The following is a 19,466-nucleotide window of genomic DNA, read 5'->3' as shown; positions in this document are numbered from 1 at the left end:
TCCCCCAGATGCTGAGTTCCTTCTCTCTCTTTCCCTTTAAGGTCACGCTGCTTGCAAGAATACTTCTATTTCTCAACTTCCTGATCTTAAATTCATGCCATTGTCATCCGGCTTCCACCCCAAGCAGTCCAATGACCTCACCCACATTTTCTGTATTGCCAAGTCTTATAGATATTTCATTCTTTCTTACTTGTTTTTTTTTTTTTTTCTTTTTTTGAGATGGAGTCTTGCTCTGTTGCCCATATTGGAGTGCAGTGGTGTGATCTTGGCTCACTGCAACCTCCACCTCTTGAGTTCAAGCGATTCTTCTGCCTCAGCCTCCTGAGTAGCTGGGACTACAGGCGCCCCTCACCACACTAGGCTAATTTTCATATTTTTAGTAGAGACGGGGTTTCACCATATTGGCCAGGCTGGTCTCGAACTCCTGACCTCGTGATCCGCCCACCTTGGCCTTCCAAAGTGCTAGGATTACAAGGGTGAGCCACCATGCCTGGCCTCTTGTTTTTTAAACCAGGCTTCTCACTGCGTTTCACAGGGGTGCTTATTCATTTACTCTTCCTTGAAAGTTCTTCCCTTGACTCCATTAAGATATATATATATTTTTTTCCCGTATTCCGAGATATATATATATATATATTTTTTTCCCCCCCTATTCCGCTGAACTTGCCTTTCCATTCTTCTCAGTGATGTACTTCCCCTGCCTACCCTTCAATACAGAATGGAGGATCACTAGTTATCTACCATGGTCCACTGCTCTTTCCTCTCACCCTCTTGCTCCTTTCCTTTTGCAACCTCAACTACTCTTAACTAACAGCTGTGTGCTGATGCCTCTCCAACCTTCTCTGTAAGTTTGACCTTTCTTGTGAGTTTCATACTTGCTTCTGGGGATGTGCATGGGATATCGCTAGCACCTCCAACTTAACCTTGTCAAAGGTGAGCTTCCTGACTCTGCACCTCCTTGTCCCCTCTCCCAACTAGTGTACTTTTCTTTAGTCTTTTTCAAATTCTAATTTAATTTGTTGCCTAAATGTTCTGTCTAAACCACTCACACCAACCCTTTGATGTTTGTTATAAAAGGAGCAGACTTAATAGTGCATATGTCATTCTAAATAAAGCAGCCGTTATTTGTAGCACTTACAGTAGTACATGAAGCCTAACTGGAACTCTGCATCAGGCCACCCTTTCTCCGCAGCTTTCTGAAAGTATTTAAGTGCTTCGGCATAATTCTGCAGATAATTACACTCTATTACTCAAAGGCACAAGTAAAACTCCATGGAAACAATTGCCTTCCACTTTTTAAAAAGAGTATAGACAGTGCCCTATGTGATTTAGGCTAATTAAAATAGTATCAGAAACAATATATATTTTATTTCATTATTATATTAGACTCTATTAGGAACTAATGTCTCATTTTCATCATAATTATGTCTTTTTCTACATTGACAGTACATTTTGTTAGATATTGGGGGAAGGTCACTTAAAAGACTAAGAAGATAAATTTCTCCATCAATAAAGTCCTCAGAGGAGAGATGATTTCTAAGGTTACTTAGAATCTATGATTCTAAGATATAATTAGAATTACTATTCTTGTCACAAGCTTGTTCTTCAGTGTCTCTTTGGCAGATATTTCACTGGATTATTTTATTCTCTATTATCTGATATAACAGTTTGGCAAACCAGATAATAGAGATGAATTCCTTTAAACTAATGAATGACCATGAATTTTACCCTGTAAATTGCTACAAATGAAAAGATAATAAAATAATTTAACTTACCACGGGAACTCCTTTTCCATAAAAGTAAAGAAGACCAAGCCCATGAAGGCCAATTGCATTGCCCTAGAAGAGTTTTAAAAAACCAAGTAAAGTCCCAGAAGAATTCATGATAAGGAAAATTACTGCAAAATTATTCAAAATATTTGACATGCACCCAGTAAGAGATTAATCAAGGCAGTTGACCGGTTATTCTGACCCACTCTAGTTTCTCCTTTTATACTTTCATAAACCCTTCTGGCTAGAAAAGGGAAGAGGGAAACAAAAGTCAAATCTCCCCTTCATTCTTGTATTCAACACTTATTTAGGACTTGCTTTGTGTATGATTCCATAGTAGGCACTGGGCAGAGGTAGGAGGTGAAAGGTAAAAGATGAAGAAGCTATAATCCCTGCCTTGGAGAATTCACACACTAGTGGGCTCTGAGCCATATCAAAGGGGAGGGGCAGGTCAGACCTCTTAAGAGTTCTGTCAAATGTGGTAAGTCCTAAAGTTTAAATAGATTGAGGCCGGGCGTGGTGGCTCACGCCTGTAATCCCAGCACTTTGGGAGACTGAGATGAGGGGATCACCTGAGGTCAGGAGTTTGAGACCAGCCTGGCCAATATGGTGAAATCCCGTTTCCACTAAAAATGTAAAAATTAGCCGGTCGTGGTGGCAGACGCCTGTAATCCCAGCTACTTGGGAAGCTGAGGCAGGAGAATCGCTTGAACCTATGGGGCGGAGGTTGCAGTGAGTTGAGATTGCGCCACTTCACTCCAGCCTGGGCAAAAGAGCAAAACTCTGCCTGAAAAAAAAAAAAAAAAAAAAGAAAGGGAGGAAAAAAGAAGTAGATTGAGAGTGTTGCAGACACCTAGAGGAGGGACACTCTAGTGCCTGATTGAGACTAGGAACTGAAGAAGATCGAATTGTCAGGAGTGGGGGTGGTGACATTTGAGCTAGGTCTTAAAGGATGTGTAGGAGTTTTCCAGAAGGGAGAAGTCTATCCAGACACTTGTTACCTACTCAGGTCTAAGGAGGTTGACATAAATGGTCAAATCACATTTTAGAGACTCTGTGGATTTCAGTCCAGCCACTACAGATAGTAAAGCATTGTTGGTATATTTCTTTATTCAGATTTATTGCTTATAACATCCCTGATGTTTCCTTTTCCACTTGATGCTAAATTAATTGCCATTTATTTTCCAATTAATATTCTGAATACTCTAAGGAAGGGAGTATTTCGCACATTTAGTATTCAGCACATGTTCAAATATATAGATATTTAGCATATCAATTTTGGATGAAGAGTGAACTTTGAAAGTGACTTTCTCAAGGAGAAAACTCTTTCTTTCCATCTCCTATCATGCATTTCACCCTCTAGTGACTACAGTAAGAAACCATGATTGACCACCTGACTTTCTTTCTTTTTTTTTTTTTTTTTTGAGACGGAGTCTCACTCTGTTGCCCAGGCTGGAGTGCAGTGAGGTGATCTTGGCTCACTGCAACCTGTGCCTCGCGGGTTCAAACTATTCTCCTGCCTCAGCCTCCTGAGTAACTGGGATTACAGGTGCGGGCCATCACGCCCAGCTAACTTTTTGTATTTTTAATAGAGACGGGGTTTCATCATGTTGGCCAGGTGGGTCTCAAACTCTTAGCCTCGAGTGATCTGCCCATCTCGGCCTCCCAAAGTGTTGGGATTACAGGTGTGAGCCACCGTGCCCTGCTGACTAACTGACTTTCATTCAGCAGATCTGTAGGTATGTTTTACAGGTTTCTAGTATTTCTGCAGGAGCTTATGTTCTAATAGAAAGCTCTCCAAATTTCTTCTTACCACCTATATTTAGTTATTGTAGATGCAGCCGGAGTAACCCTTAGTAACACAGGAATAGCACATAAATAGAGAAGGCATATTTCAAAAATGGTTTCAAGACTCCAAATTTTGAGCCTATTGTATGAGAGGATCTGCTATTGTAAGAGTTCTTAAGGACAGTACATCCGTATTTAAAACAGATGGTATAATTCTGCTCTCTTCTTCCCTCTTCTCTCCTGGTCACATCTCTTGTGGTTCTGAGAGTCTTGGGTTGCTCTGCTCTGGAAGTAGTACGGCTCAGTGTGATGAATGTGGCAAAGTCTAGTGAGTCTGTCTTCTAATTAGCCTCGTTTAGATGTCATCTTGAATTGTAGTTCCTATAATCCCCATGCATCATGGGAGAGACCTGGTGGGAGGTAATTGAATCCTGGGGGCGGTTACCCCCGTGCTGCTGTTCGTGTGATAGTGAGTAAGTTCTCATGCGATCTGATGGCTTTATAAGGGGCTTTTTCCTCTTTTGCTTAGCACTTCTCCTTGCTGCTGCCATGTGAAGAAGTACGTGGTTGCTTTCCCTTCTGCCATGATTGTATGTTTTCTGAGGCCTCCCCAGCAATGCTGAAATGTGAGCCAATTAAACCTCTTTCCTTTATAAATTACCCAGTCTCAGGTATGTCTTTATTAGCAATGTGAGAATGGACTAATACAGAAGGGAAGGAAACAGATGAAAGGAGGGAAGGAAGAAGGGAGAGAGAAAGGAGAAAGTTTAAAATAGCAGGGACAAATTACTTTCTCCGCTAAGGGAGTCCCTGGGACCCCAGGGGCTCAGTGAATTACCCATCACTGTTTAAGGCCCAGCATACCTATTTAGAACTTGTCAGGTGAGGAGTGGCCAGTTCAGATACCTGCAGGAACCATGCCAGTGATATAAGAAATAAAATATGCCGGGTGGTGCAGACAGTGGTGCAGATGGAGACACATAGAGTCCCTGTCCTGCGTGAAGGCAGCAGCAGCTCTCAGCTCCTCTGCTCCAGCTGAAAATAGCAGTCTTGTTTCATTAGCGTTTGTCATTTTCTTTTCTTTTTCTTTTTTCTTTTCTTTTCTTTTCTTTTTTTTTTTTTAAGACAGATTCTTGCTCTGTCACCCATGCTGGAGTGCTGTGGAATGATCTCAACTCACTGCAACCTTTGCCTCCTGGGTTTAAGTGAGTTTCATGCCTCAGCCTCCCAAGTAGCTGGGATTACAGGCATTCGCCCCCATGCCTGGCTAATTCTGTAATTTCTGTAGACATAGGGTTTCACCATGTTGACCAGGCTGGTCTTGAACTCCTGACCTCAAGTGATCTACCAGCCTCAGCCTTCCAAAGTGCTGGGATTTAGAGGTGTCAGCCACCATGCCTGGCTAGCTTTTGCCATTTTCAAGAAAAGCTGGATGTTTAGATTTGGATGTCAAGTTTACTGATTTATTTATTTTATTTATTTATTTTTTGAGACAGAGTCTTGCTCTGTTGCCAGGCTGGAGTGCAGTGGCAGGATCTCAGCTCACTGCAACCTCTGCCTCCCAGGTTTAAGCGATTCTCCCTCCTCAGCCTCCTGAGTAGCTGGGACAACACGCACATGCCACCATACCCAGCTAATTTTTGTATTTTTAGTAGAGACAGGGTTTCACCATGTTGGCCAGGATGGTCTCAATCTCTTGACCTGGTGATCCGCCCACCTCGGCCTCCCAAAGTGTTGGGATTACAGGCGTGAGCCACCATGCCCGGCCAGTTTACTGATTTTTAAAACACTTTCTGGCCCAGAAAAACCATATGTATAGCCAATCCCTCTAGTATACACCTGCTGTTTTAGGGTGTAATGCTGTTGCTTAGGTTAACTGACATGAAGTCAGGGAGCAAATAGGCCTTTCTTTGGCAAATATTTAATAAACCCCTGCTCTAGACCCCTTTATTTAATAACCCTTTGGCAGGACCTTTGCTCTCCTCTAGTTGAGGACACATGGCTTTTGGACAGGAGGGGAGAAGCAACAGGTAGGAACCAGTTAAATCCCAGCAGCAGGAGTGAATGCAGGGTAAGTTCAGAAGAGGAAAGAGATCATGTAAGCCAGTAAGGGCAGGGGCAGCTCTGTGGATGGAGGGAGGACTGGGCTGTGCTCTGGGGGATAAGTAGGACTTAGAATAAGAGACTCTGGGAAGGGGAGGCAGATGACAAAAGTGTGGAAATGAGGACGGGCCTGACGTGTTTAGGGGCACAAGAGAGAACTGGAGGAATGTGGTCCAACATGGGCACAATGTCACATTCAGTCACTGTGCTTGTTTCTAAGTAAATAAGACAAAAGAAGTTGTAAAATCTGTAGCTCTGTGTCATGGTATTGATATCATTTAAAAACAAATTTACAAAGCAGTTTTAAAAAAAGTAGTAAGAGTGAGAAATCTCATAAATTGTCCAGGCACTGATCAAGAAGTGTGTGGCCATCTCTACCCAATGCCATTTAGAATAATTACCTTAATTGTAAGTTCAGATTTCCTTTGTAAAGGAAAGCAGCTCGGGTTTAGCACACCAGAGACTCAGATCACTACTGGTTGGTTCCACAACCCTGAATAGCTTGGAAGCTGAGTTAATTTACACTCCCATCTCCCTGGCATTATTCTTACGGGCTGACATATCAGGGTTATTTGCCAGATTATAAGAGATTTTCTTTGTTACTCCTTTTCAGTCTGCTTTTCCTTGTCATCCTAATCTAACGGTACTTCAGATAACTGCCTTGCTGAGCAACAATTTCATATAAATTACAAGGGAGAGAAGCCGAGTACTAGCCTTCTCAGTAATTTACACCACAATAGCAGCAGCTCCGAGGTGCTAGTCACTTATAAATAGGCTCCTAGAGCAGTGTGTGGGTTTTTAAAAACTGGGAACGGTTGAAATGATTCCTGATTTGAGCACAGCTTTACTGCCAGTGTTCCAGTATGCAACTGTAAGACAACAAAATGCTTCCTACTGTGCAGGGATAGAAAGTTTACCAAGGCCATTCGCCAAGAGCAGGCCGATGGGTGTTGGGATGAGGCCATCTTTTATGCATGAAAGGGATTCAGAGGAGTTTACTAAGCCTTATGTGACAGATACTAGCCTCACGGAGCCCAGGAACAAAGGCAGAGACTTCAATGCAGGAGGCATGTTATACCATTTCGCTCGTCCCTCATACAGCTAATTCATTCTGTCTGGAATGTGCTCCGAAGTTCACTCTACCTTACTGGCCTCACACTGCAAAAGATAATAGTGTGCTTACTGTGTGTCAGGCACTGCTTTAAGTACTTCACAATATGAGGGACAGCCTCTTGAGCAGCTGGGACTACAGGTGTGTGCCAGCACGCCGGGCTAATTTTTGTACTTTTTGTAGAGATGAGGTTTCACCATGTTGCCAGGCTGGTCTCAAACTCCTGAGCTCAAGCAATCTGCCTGTTTCAGCCTCCCAAAGTGTTGGGATTACAAGCGGGAGCCACTGTGCCTGGCAGGCAAATATTCTTGAATTCCCATTTTACAGATGGGGAAATTGAGGCACAGAAAGGCTAAGTAACTTGCTCATGTTCACACATCTAGTCAGTTTCAAGGCTGGCATTCAAGCCAGGAATTCTGTCTCCAGATCCCTATTCTCAGTCTCCTTGCCCTGGCCTCCTCCCTGACAAGCTCCCACCTTGGCCAGAGGGAGCTCTGGCCGACAGAGGGATTTTCCCTTCCTCTGTCCTCATTTCTTTTGTTTCCTGTTCCTAAGCTAGATGGCCTCATATATTGCATAAGGGAGAGGGGAAAGCTGAACTTCTGTCTGGTTTCCTCCTGGCCTCTGCTAGGGCAGCACAAGCCACTGCCATTTTTCATTTTCCAAGATGGCAAGTCGTAGCTTCCCTTACTGTCATTGCATACTCCCATCACCAGTATTATACTTCTTCAGGACACAAAACTCCTTACTGGCCCATTATCTGGGCTTGGGACTTTGAAGTCCATTCTTTGGCACCAGTCTGCATGTAATAAAATCAATTTGTGTGTATGTGTTTACAGCAGTGCATTAAGGACATACCTTACTGGCTGCCATGGAAAAGTACTTGAAGGCAGTAGCATTATTTTGCGGTGCGGCAGCATTCCCCTCTAAATACATCTAGGAAGAAAAATGAAAAGAGGATAGAAAAAAAATAATTTGAGGGTAATGCAAATATTTTAAAATGAAATAGAGGTAAGAGTGGTACAACACATTGAAAGTAGTAAATGCCACTGAATTGTATACTTTAGAGTGGTCAATTTTGTGTTATTTACATATTTACATTTTACCTCGATTTAAAACAACAAGAAAAAGTAAGAATACCATTTATTACAGATTTCTGGAGTGACCCTGCCTGAGGGCAAAGAAATGGACCCTGTTTGTGTTTTCTCTCTCTCTTTTGTTTTGCATCTACATTTACTGTGTGTTGCATTTAGGAAGCAGGACATTTGTCCCTATGGTTACTAATGCAAATCGGCCCCAGGGAGCCAAGGGTGGCACATAGGGGAGTGAACAGTCTTTGAAGGAGAGAGAAGAGCATGCATTTCCAGAGGTACCCTCCACCAGGCTACTCTGCAGTCACAGGAGGCCTCCCATCAGAGGTGGCATAAGGATAGCTCTGGTCAGTCTGCAGCTGATTCACACTCCAGCAGTAGAGGAAAGAAGGGCCTGATTGGGCTCAGACCTGTACCTGTCTCCAGCACTCAACCAACCTGGATCTCCTCTTACATACTGGGGAGTGGGGTGGTCATAGGCTCATAGCTACGCTCAGAGGAGGAGCCCTGGGCCAGGTGCACTTTTTTATTTTATTTTTTATTTTTGGAGACGGAGTCTCTCTCTGTTGCCCACGCTGGAGAGCAGTGGCGTGATCTCAGCTCACTGCACCGTCTGCCTACTGGGTTCAACCGATTCTCCTGCCTCAGCCTACCAAGTAGCTGGGATTACAGGCACCCGCCATCACGCCCAGCTAATTTTTGTAGTTTTAGTAGAGACGGGGTTTCACCATGTTGGCCAGGCTGGTCTTGAACTTCTGACCTCAAGCAGTCCACCGGCCTCCGCCTCCCAAAGTGCTGGGATTACAGGCGGGAGCCACCGCGCCTGGCCCAGGTGCACTTTTAAGGTTGCTTTTGGTGCCCCAGATAAAGGCTGCTGTTATATGGGGCTTCTTCCCAAACCATCACCTCAAGAATACCACCCTCAGGTTGCAGCCAAACGCCCCATTCAGCTGCTTCCGTCAGAGAGGCCTGCTGCGCTGTCCCTCTACAATGGGTTCAATGAGCTGGTATCATTCATTTGTTAGGTTTTTATTTTTTAAATTTAAATTTTAATTATTTTGAGATGAGGATCTTGCCATGTTGCCCAGGCTGGTCTCCTCTGCTCAAGTGATCTTCCCACCTCGACTTCCCAAGTAGCTGGGACAACAGGCACACGCTGCTAATTTCTTAGGTTTTTAATAAATGAAAACTATGAATCAAGATGAAGCATGTACCTTTCCTATAAATGCCATGGCATTTGCACTCCCGGCCTTTGCTGCCTTTAAGAAGTAGTGTAATGCTTTCTGGAGAGAAAAGGAACAGTGTTATTGCTAGTCACAAAATAAATCCTTCAAAATAGCTTTTTGAGCCACACTTTATTTAATTCAATATGCATTCGAAAAATATCTATGGTTCTTGCCACTGAGCTTAAAAAAAAATCTGTGAAATGCCCATTTTGTTCAAGGCACTATTCCGACCAAGTGCTTTTTCAACCATAACCTGAGGAGTGGGAGAGTGTCTCCATCTCTTTCTTTCATATCATTTTGTAACATGAGGACTTGCTTCTTACATTTGGAAAGCCACGATGGGAATGTAGCTTTGTAGGGAGAGATGAATCCCAGCTGTGAAGCTAAATAGTCCATTATTTTGAAAAGCAGGCTTCTCTGTTGACACTGTGTACTTAATAAGAGGTTTTACTATGGTTGGCAGAATTGGATACACAGTCTCCTAATGTTTATAGGCATAGTAAGACCAGACACACTTGCCCGGCTGCTGAGATTAGGTCTTTATGCAGAAGTGAGCTTTAAGACAATTCCTTCTGACTCAAATTGAAGGAGGCCAGTAAAGCCTCTGATTTTTGTCTAGGTCATTACATTAAATGAAGCACTCTGTCTAGAACACGTAAGGGCTGACCTTGTCCCTTGCTGCCACACTCCCTAGGCCTCATCTTGACCTTCTGGAAAGCCCCTCCTCGGAAACCATATAGAGCAATGAAAGAAATCAGCCTCAAGAATGTGATATGAAACCGCTCTTTTTGTTTGTTTGTTTTTGAGACGGAGTCTCACTCTGTCACCCAGGCTGGAGTGCAGTGGCACAATCTCGGCTCACTGCAGCCTCCATCTTCTGGGTTCAAGTGATTCTCCTGCCTCAGCCTCCCGAGTAGCTGGGATTACAGGCGACCCCCACAATGCCCAGCTGTGAAGCCATTCTTTAAAGTGTCTTGCTAGGATATGACCCTTCCGTTCTTTAATGTCTTGATCAGGTTGATGTGCAAAGATGTTCCTTCTTAAAGAGAAGAGAATGTTTAAGGAAGAACTGCTGGTAGTTATTTGACATGGAAGCTTGCTGTAGGAATGTTGCTAACTTCTTTGTGGACATAAATACAAATGCTGCCACTGCTGAACCTCATGGCATCATGCATCCATTCATCCATCCAGCTCTCCCAATCTTCATTTACCCTTTCAAACACTTGATTGAAGCCTGCTATATATAGGATAGTATGTTACGTATTATAGGTGATTCATAGATAAACAGAAACATGATTCCTACATTAGCTTCCTAACAATGTTCCTGAGAAAGAGAATACATATAAGTAGCAGTAAGATAGTAGGTAATAGGTGGTATAAAATAAACTCCATAAGGAATTAGAAGGAGATAGAATAAAAGACATTGTATCCAGTTCTCCAATAAGTGTTTTGCAAACTTTTTCTTACCTAATCTTCACAATAGCACCATCAGGAGGGTGTTATTAATATGTGATCTTATTACCAACATGTCAGAGTTGTGCAGTTAGTACTGGAGATCAATAAGCAGCTCGCCACTCTGTCTCCGCGTTATACAGAGGAGGGCTAAAATGATCGAGGCCTCATGAAAGATGGTGACAAGTCACCAGTAGAGAGGCTAGGGGAAGAACCTGAGCAAAGGAATGGGGATGGGAGTGGCCAAGTTGTGTTCAGAAAATAGTAACTACTTCAGCGTGGCTGAAATACAACATCCGAAAGCCAAGACTTACAAAAATACGATGGGACCATTACTATAAACAGTCTTGAATACCAGGCTAAGGATTTTATTTTATTTTTTTAATTAAAAAACTTTTTTGAGACAGTCTTGCTGTGTCACCCAGGCTGGAGTGTAGTGGTGTGATCTCAGCTCACTGCAACCTCCACCTCCTGGGTTCAAGCAATTCTCCTGCCTCAGCTTCCTGAGTAGCTGGGACTACAGATGTGCGACCACCACAACCGGCTCATTTATGTATTTTTAGTAGAGGTGGAGTTTTGCCATGTTTGCCAGGCTGATCTTGAACTCTTGACCTCAGGTGATCCTCCCGTTTCGGCCTCCCAAAGTGCTGGAATTACAGGTGTGAGCCACCACACGCGGCTATAAGGATTTTATTTTATTTTAAAATAAAAAATACAAAATAGAAGCCACTGAAGATCTATAAATGTTAGGGAATCCTGAAGATAAAATGCCTGGAATCATCTAAGTGTCAGCTGGAGAGGAGGAAGTTATAGCAATGTACAAGTTACTAAATGAGAGAACACTAATATCAAAAATAAAAGTATATCTCATGAATCTCTCTACTGAGCTGTGACCAAAATATGTCCCCAGGTAACTGTGTAAATTACACAAATCACATTATCTCCTGGGCTTGGTTTCCTTATTCAGATTCTCCTCCTCTGTGCTCTCAGGGCACCTCATCCTGTCCGTATTATGGCATTCATCCATTGATTTCATTATCTACTTATTTTGTCTCCTCCAATGTTGAATCTTCTGTACTTAGCATAGTGTGGGCTGTATGTTAGGTATCAGGAAATGTTTCAGAAATGAATAAATGAATGAATGTCTATCCATCTCTAAAACAAGGCAGCTGGACTTTAATCTTTATGGGCTCTTCTCGCTCTAGTATTATGATTCTGTAAAATCATTTTCAAAGTCCAGTTTAGTAATTTGGTTCTCAAATATCTTGTAATAGAGACTTTTGAAAAAAGTTTCATTCTGGGAAATCAGTGAAATTTTAAAAGAAAGTAACTTGTTCTCCAGAAGCAAATATAAATCCTGGAGTTTTCCCCACCCTTAAATATAATGATTTGATAAAGACCTAAAGGAATTGAGACACTGTCTCACACACTGCTCCACTGTCATGGCTTACTTAGCATTTCATTCCCTTTTTTTTTTCATTTTTAAATTTACATGTCCATAATACTATTGCTTCAATTATATAAATCTTTATTAAACACCACATGAAACTACCACCAGGAAAGCTACCTTGATGGATACACATGAGCCAACCTGAGTTCTTGTTCTTGAAGAGTTAAGATCAAGTATCCATCCATCGATCCATCCATCGATCCATCCATCCATCCATCCATCCATCCATCCATCCATCCATTCATCCATTCATCCATCCATCCATCCATCCATCCATCCATCCATCCATCCATCCATTCATCCATCCATCCATCCATCCATCCATTCATCCATCCATCGATCCATCGATCCATCCATCCATCCATCCATCCATCCATCCATCCATCCATTGATCCATCCATCCATCCATCCATCCATCCATCCATCCATCCATTGATCCTTCCTTCCTTCCTTCCTTCCTTCCTTCCTTCCTTCCTTCCTTCCTTCCTTCCTTCCTTCCTTCAAATATTAACTGAGCACCCATCATCATATTTCACAGATTCTAAGATGTACATCTCCTCCCACCTCATTTCAATCAGGACATTTCTTACTGTCAATGGTATATTGGTAGTTTTTTTTTTATTCCTCAGAACATAAAATATTTGTGTGTCTTACAATTGCTGGTGTCTTAGTATGAAATATAGTATGCCCCAGATATTATGTTAAGTAAGTAAAGTTTTATTATTTGAACCCATATCTCTCTTTTAAAAAAAAATCATGATTTTTCACTGACTATAAGCAAATCTGTAGTTTAATCAGTTTGTAACATTTCCCCTAGAATGAAATGCCAAGAAAATGTATTGTTCTAAAAATCTTTATGAATACTTTTTTTTTTTTTCTTTCTTGAGATGGAGTCTTGCTCTGTCACCAGGCTGGAGTACAGTGGCATGATCTCAGCTCACTGTAACCTCCGTCTCCTAGGTTTAAGCAATTCTCCTGCCTCAGCCTCCTGAGTAGCTGGGACTACAGGTGTGCGCCACTATGCCCAGCTAATTTTTGTATTTTTAGAAGAGACGGGGTTTCACCATGTTGGCCAAGATGGTTTCAATCTCTTGACCTCGTGATCCGCCCACCTCAGCTTCCCAAAGTGCTGGGATTACAGGCATGAGCCACCGTGCCTGGCCTGAATACTTCTTTCATCTCTGACTCTGTAGATCATCCTGAGAAGAGATGGTATTAGCTCTTTTTAAAAATTTTGTAATGGGTAGCAGGATAGACAAAGCAGTTGCCCTTACAAATTTGATATTATTCCTCTGCTAGGTTTAATTTAATTATGCTTTATCCATTTTAATAATATTCACCCAAACATCCCGCTTTCCTAATCCAATTTACTCTGAGCCTGCATATATTTAGAAATGCAAATAAAATTAAAATCTATGTGTAGAAATGTCAAGATAATGTAATCAAGAATTGCATATACAGTATTTTTCAATAATTAAGAATTTGGTCAGGGGGAGGGTAAAAATGTTTTCTGTGATGACAACTCTTGAGATTAGTTCAACCAAACAATGAGGAAGGAAAAGACAGGCAAGCTAGTTATTTCCAGGTATTTTGAAATTTAATTTTCTGAGCAGTGGACTGGAGCATCATATTTAAGAAGAAGAGTCTTATACTAATAATTCTCTTTGGTGGACTGAAATATTAGCATACTGGCTCAAGTGGTGGTCTTCAGGCTGAGGACTGTAGTTAAGAATAAGGTATTGTATATTTCAAAATAACTAGAAGAGAGGATTTTGAATAGAACATGACAAAGAAATGACAAGTGTTTGTGGTGATGGATTTGCAGATTACCCTGGTTTGATAATTACATAATGTATACATCACATTTGCATACATATGTATATATTACATAATGAATATATTATGTAATGATCAAAACATCACAGTGTATCCCATAAATATGTACGATTATTATGAGTCAATTAAAAAAGAAAATAAAATAAAAAGAAAAGAAAACATTATCCTCTCTGAGGAGGTGAGACTTGGAAAGATGAGAAGTGAGGCATGAAAAGAGCTGCAGTAATAGCCTTTTGGAAACTGGATTTATCTTTGTATCTTCCCTCTCCCTTATGCATCTCCCCTGCCTTCCAAGTTGATTCTGGCACAGCTACACTATGGTATGTTACAAGAATGACCGCAGTACTTTGCAGCTCTGCTCATTGAGAGGAGAAGCCCATTTCCCTACCTCTCCAAGCTTGCTGGCCTTGTGATTTGCTTTGGCCAAAAGAATGTGGCAGAAGTGATTTGTCAGTTCTGAGCTCAGGCCTCAAGAGACTTCTGCTCTGGTGTTCTTAGAACCTTTGACTGCCATGTGGAAAGCTTGGGCCAGTTGGCTGGAGCATGAGACCACATGGAGAGGGACCTCAGTCATTCTAGCAGTCACAGAGGAAGCCATCATAAACCAGCCAGCTCTAGCTAATGTTCCAGCGAACTGCAGATGCATGAGCAAGCCCAGTGAAGATTAGCTGAGCCTGGCCCAGATCAGAATTGCTCAGCTGAGGTAACCAAAATTGCTGACCTGTCAAAATCATGAATTAAATAAATGGTTATTATTGAAAACCACCTAAGTTTGGGACTGTTTAAAATGCAGACAAAGATAACTGATAGATAAGTCAATTTGTCGTAAGGTTTGATATTTCAACTGGAGTCCTCCATTCAAGTTCAGGTTCATTAGGCTGAGAGAATAAAAAAGGACCAGCCTGTGCTTACCCCAGAGAGTACCTGAACCACAAGGATGGTTCTGGAATTAAACTCGTCTTCTTGGGATATCTGGAAGCAGAAGGCCCAACCCACTATCAGAAAGAGCTAAAGGAAACTGAGAGATCATGTCATTTCTTCTTCTTGCTTTATAAATGAGGGAACAGATTTTAGAGGCTGTTTTTTGTTTTGGCCTGGGTCAAATGAAGTTTAATGGAAAGAGCTCAGGTTTTGATTTCTGAAGGCCTGAGTTCAAATTCTGCTTCTTAAACAATCTTATTTCCCAGTTGTGAGCCTTGAAGCAATTTATTTTATGTCTCCATCCAGCCTCTGCTTCTTATTTGTAAAACAGATGTAATAAAACATTGTGAATGAGCCCACAGGAGATCCTGGCTGGGCTCCTGGGTGACACTCAGCTGCCTGGCTGCTACACAACAGCTCTAGGATCCTGCCCTGGGATTGCGCTTCATCCTCACATGGAGGCAGCTGCAGCTGCCATCTGGTGACCACAGTGGCTGGAGCTGACTGAAGTACCAACTTTGTGGGATTTTATTGCACTGTACGAAGATTGGTTTGTCTTCCCTACAGCTGAAGCTAGGGTGCCCTCACATCCAAATTTCATGTTTATGGAAAATGAGGAAGCCTTCCTAGTTACACATTCTATGATTAACATGAGAAACTCATTGCAGGCTGAAATCTGACAGAGTAATATTATGAATCCAGATATTCCCATCTAAGAAGCTAAAACTTTGGTTATGATTAAGATGAAAGAAAAATCTATGGATCTTCAACTGAGCTGTCTTGGGGTGAATAGGCTTATTTAAATTCCTACCTATTTTATCACATTTTATGAAATGACTTCGACATTTACCTGATGTTTACTGGACCTCATATAAAATACAAATTATAGTACCAAAGACACATTCATAAAATAACACAAAATGAAATGCAAAGTAATAACAGACCACTTTTTTAGGTAATAGCCTTATAAAGTAGTTGTTTCTATCACTTAGCCATTGGGACTATGTTGAAATAGGCTATGTGTTCCTTTGAGACAAGGAGCATGTGTCTCCTATAAATGAAAAGAGCAGCAAAATCATCTTTAAAAAGAAAAATCCAGTTACTTCCCAGGTCTGTGGTGATGTAGGGCCTTGAAACCACTATCAGAATCTAAGCAAGAACTCATCCCATGACCCTGGCATCTTGCAGAGGAGGATCCTGTGTAGGTCAAGTTCATTTGTTCATTTGCTTTTTTCTTCACTACAAATTTGAATGGTTAATTAACTTTTTTTTCTTTTTCTTTTTCTTTCTCTTTTTTTTTTATGGAGTCTTGCCCTATCGCCCAGGCTGGAGTGCAGTGGCATGATCTGGGCTCACTGAAACCTCTGTCTCCTGGGTGCAAGTGATTCTCCTGCCTCAGCCTCTCGAGTAGCTGGGATTACAGGCATGTGCCATCACACCCGGCTAATTTTTTGTAATTTTAGTAGAGACGGGGTTTCACCATGTTTGCCAGGATGGACTCAATTCTCCTGACCTCGTAATCCACCCACCTCAGCCTCCCAAAGGGCTGGGATTACAGGCATGAGTCACTGTGCCTGGCCGGTTAATTAACCTTTTAACCTTACTGGGATAAGGTAAGGTTAAGCAAAATGATTGAAAGGAGCTTTGCAAACGTATAAGGATGTTTAATATATTTTTAATTATATTAAAAGCAGTCTGTCTTCTGATTTAGCCAAATGGGGATGAAGTTGCTTCTCAGGCTCCTTAGCGGTGATCCCCAGGTGGACTCTGCGGCTGGCCTTGGGTTCAGGCTGGCAGGTGTGGATATTCTCTCTCCTAATCCCGGCCCAAGGTGTGTGTGAGTGGGCAGAGACTAGGTTCTCCTGCAACATGGATACTCCCCTGCCTCGATTGCTCCTCAGAAGTCCCTTCCCCTTTGTTCTTGAAGGCAGGTGGGCAAGTGCTCCCTCTGGAGAACTTAGTTCTTCCTAAGAAGCTGGGAAGCATAGTTGACCAAGAAAGCATCAGTGGGCTTTCTGAGCAACTCTTCCACCTTTCCCTCTCCCCGCTTTCACTTCCCTGCCAGCCTCCCTCACTATTACCTTCCCCACCCCATGTGAGTGGATCTTGAGATAGACTTACATGGTAATCCTGATCCAGACCTTTCCTCCCAATTAGATGTAATTGTCCAAGAGAGACCTAGGAACGATGAGTTTGGAAATCATTTTAGCAGCAGTATTACTTTAAATAAATAAAACATTTATGTGGTGATTCTACTGTAGTATGTTGATTGTTGGACGCGTTTGAAATGTCCTGAAAAATTTAGGGAAACATTCCAGACTGTATCATTTATTGGGTAATTGGTTGCTGCTGGACATATGGCTTCCTTAGTGGCTGGAAGCCGGCCTGCCGGGGTACAGAATCACCCAGGCATGTAAACCTAGGGACTTTAGCTCTTGACCTTCAAAGATTGTGCAAATACTGTCCTGTTCCCAAACATAGAACCTTTCTGGATTGTCGTAGTTTATTCATATTAAAACCAACATTGGGGCCGAGCGCAGTGGCTCACACCTGTAATCCCAACACTTCGGGAGGCCGAGACGGGCAGATCACGAGGTCAGGAGATCTAGACCATCCTGGCTAACACAGTGAAACCCCGTCTCTACTAAAAATGCAAAAAATTAGCCAGGCACGGTGGTGGGCGCCTGTAGTCCCAGCTACTCGGGAGGCTGAGGCAGGAGAATGGCGTAAACCCGGGAGGCAGAGCTTGCAGTGAGCGGAGATCACGCCACCGCACTACAGCCTGGGCGACAGAGCGAGACTCCATCTCAAAAAAAAAAAAAAAAAAATTAATTAATTTTTAAGGAAGAAATGCAAAAACATTGCTATTATTATGGCAACTAGTTCTCCAGTGGGCTACAGGAACTGCAAGCAGCAGGGAACAAAACAGGAGTAGGGCGAGAGGAGGGCGTGTCTCTCCCCTTTCCTATTTAGGATGGGGTGTTGTTCATCCCTCCAGGACTCAGAAAGAATTAAGGCCCTTGTAATTTTCATGTTCTAAAAACTCAATCTCATCTGTATACATTACTTGTATCTGAGCATCTCCTCTTTCTGCCAAAAATTTATAGTATTGGTATATGTCCCAATCCAAAATCTCACTGTTAGAACTCAGATTTTCAGGTCCTTCTGTTAGTCTCACTTTTTCCACTGGAACACCTTCACTTTTTTCAAATGTGTCAGCAACTGTGAATAAAAACAAGCCAGAGAATAGCTAGAAAACAGAGGCTGCAAGAGATAACAGTCAATTTAGAGAAAACACCGTTAGCTTATTATCTTAAATTGTGCAGAAATCTGTTCAACTAATAGAGACAGAAGATGCATGAAAAATAGAAATTTGCAGGTTTTTGGCCAGGCACGGTTGCTCGTGTCTGAAATCCCAGCCCTTTGGGAGGCAGAGACGGGCAGATCACTTGAGGTTAGGAGTTCGAGACCAGCCTGGCCAACATGGTGAAACCCTGTCTCTACTAAAAATACAAAAATTAGCCAGGTATGGTGGTGCACGCCTGTAATGCCAGATACCTGGGAAACTGAGGCATGAGAATTGCTGGAACCCAGGAGGCGGAGGCTGCAGTGAGCAGAGATCGAGCCACTGTGCTCCAACATGGATGACAGAGGGATACGCTGTCTCAAAAAAAAAAAAAAAAGTACAGATTTTTGTTTTTTGGGTTCTCTAGTTCTTCTTTGCAACCTATGCAAGTATTGTATCAACTTATATCAGACTCTACAGAAGATCTTGACCAAAAAGACTCACGGAAAGGGGATATTTTAGGAGCAGACAACTCACTCTATCCATAATTTTTTTCTGGTACTAAGACTGTAATACAGGTATAATCACTGCTCTTTAATTACTTCCTATGGATAGTCTGAAAATAAATATAAATATGCTTGAATACACCTAACAAAGTGTGCAGTTTGAAATATATATAGTAATTCAAATTTCATTAAGCACATGAAATGATCTTGTTATATATAGCATCTTAAATTCAAAACTATTTTTTTTCCTTCTTCTTTCTTTTCTCAGATCCTCATAGTGCCAAAGATGTGTGTTTAGATGTTATTCTGATTACATTTAGACTAATGGTTGCTTGAATTGTTCTCACATGTGGTGATAGATACCTCCAATGTATGTACCTTACATTCATTCCTTTAGGAATTTTTGGCAGTCATCCCATATTCTAAATGTTATATTTATGGTAACTGCTTAATATTTATTGCTGTTACATTCAAATTCTCAGTAAAGGAAAGATCATCACAAAAGCAAGTAAAACAGAATTGTTTGGGGATACATATTAATGAAAATAAAAACTGAGTATAATCTTTTAAAATTATTTGGAAAGTAGCTATTAAGGAAACAGAAACTCTGTATTATATTAAAATAATTGTATTACAACATGTTAAGAACAGACACTGTTGATATTTTCATAAGTTTATATCAATTGAACTGTTATTGATTCATTTTTCTAATTCCTTGGCAGCTGTTTATTTTTAAATAAGTTATGTGGATTACTTACTATAATCTGCCACTTTCTTGTAATAACTTAGGGCAACTTCACAATTCTGTAGAACATTGATTCCTGACAAATATCTGTACCCCTAAAACACCAACAGATGCATCTTAATATTCAAGACAATGCTGTATTTATGGCATAAAAATTTGGTCCCGAGAATATTCTGTTTACA

At 41.6% G+C, this 19,466-nt stretch overlaps 1 protein-coding gene across 3 annotated transcripts in view; it reads right to left on the bottom strand.

The window, feature by feature from the left end:
- Window positions 1-19,466, bottom strand: part of SEL1L2 (SEL1L2 adaptor subunit of ERAD E3 ligase) — a 158,009-nt gene that overhangs the window by 26,112 nt on the left and 112,431 nt on the right. For 2 of the 3 annotated variants that reach the window (XM_010355255.2, XM_030915182.1), the window contains exons 8-14: window positions 19,298-19,379; window positions 17,815-17,969; window positions 16,869-16,925; window positions 9,077-9,145; window positions 7,630-7,707; window positions 1,776-1,838; window positions 1,139-1,226 (exon numbers count right to left, since the gene is read on the bottom strand). In XM_010355255.2, the coding sequence (XP_010353557.1) occupies window positions 1,139-1,226; window positions 1,776-1,838; window positions 7,630-7,707; window positions 9,077-9,145; window positions 16,869-16,925; window positions 17,815-17,969; window positions 19,298-19,379 (592 nt within the window). The remainder of the gene's footprint in view (window positions 1-1,138; window positions 1,227-1,775; window positions 1,839-7,629; window positions 7,708-9,076; window positions 9,146-16,868; window positions 16,926-17,814; window positions 17,970-19,297; window positions 19,380-19,466) is intronic. The other variant, XM_030915183.1, reaches the window with a different exon arrangement.

The sequence above is a fragment of the Rhinopithecus roxellana genome, chromosome 13 (assembly GCF_007565055.1).
Source record: "Rhinopithecus roxellana isolate Shanxi Qingling chromosome 13, ASM756505v1, whole genome shotgun sequence".
Classification (NCBI taxonomy): Eukaryota; Metazoa; Chordata; class Mammalia; order Primates; family Cercopithecidae; genus Rhinopithecus; species Rhinopithecus roxellana.
The sequence above is the reverse complement of the archived record's forward strand: the minus strand, read 5'-3'. Positions and strand labels throughout refer to the sequence as shown.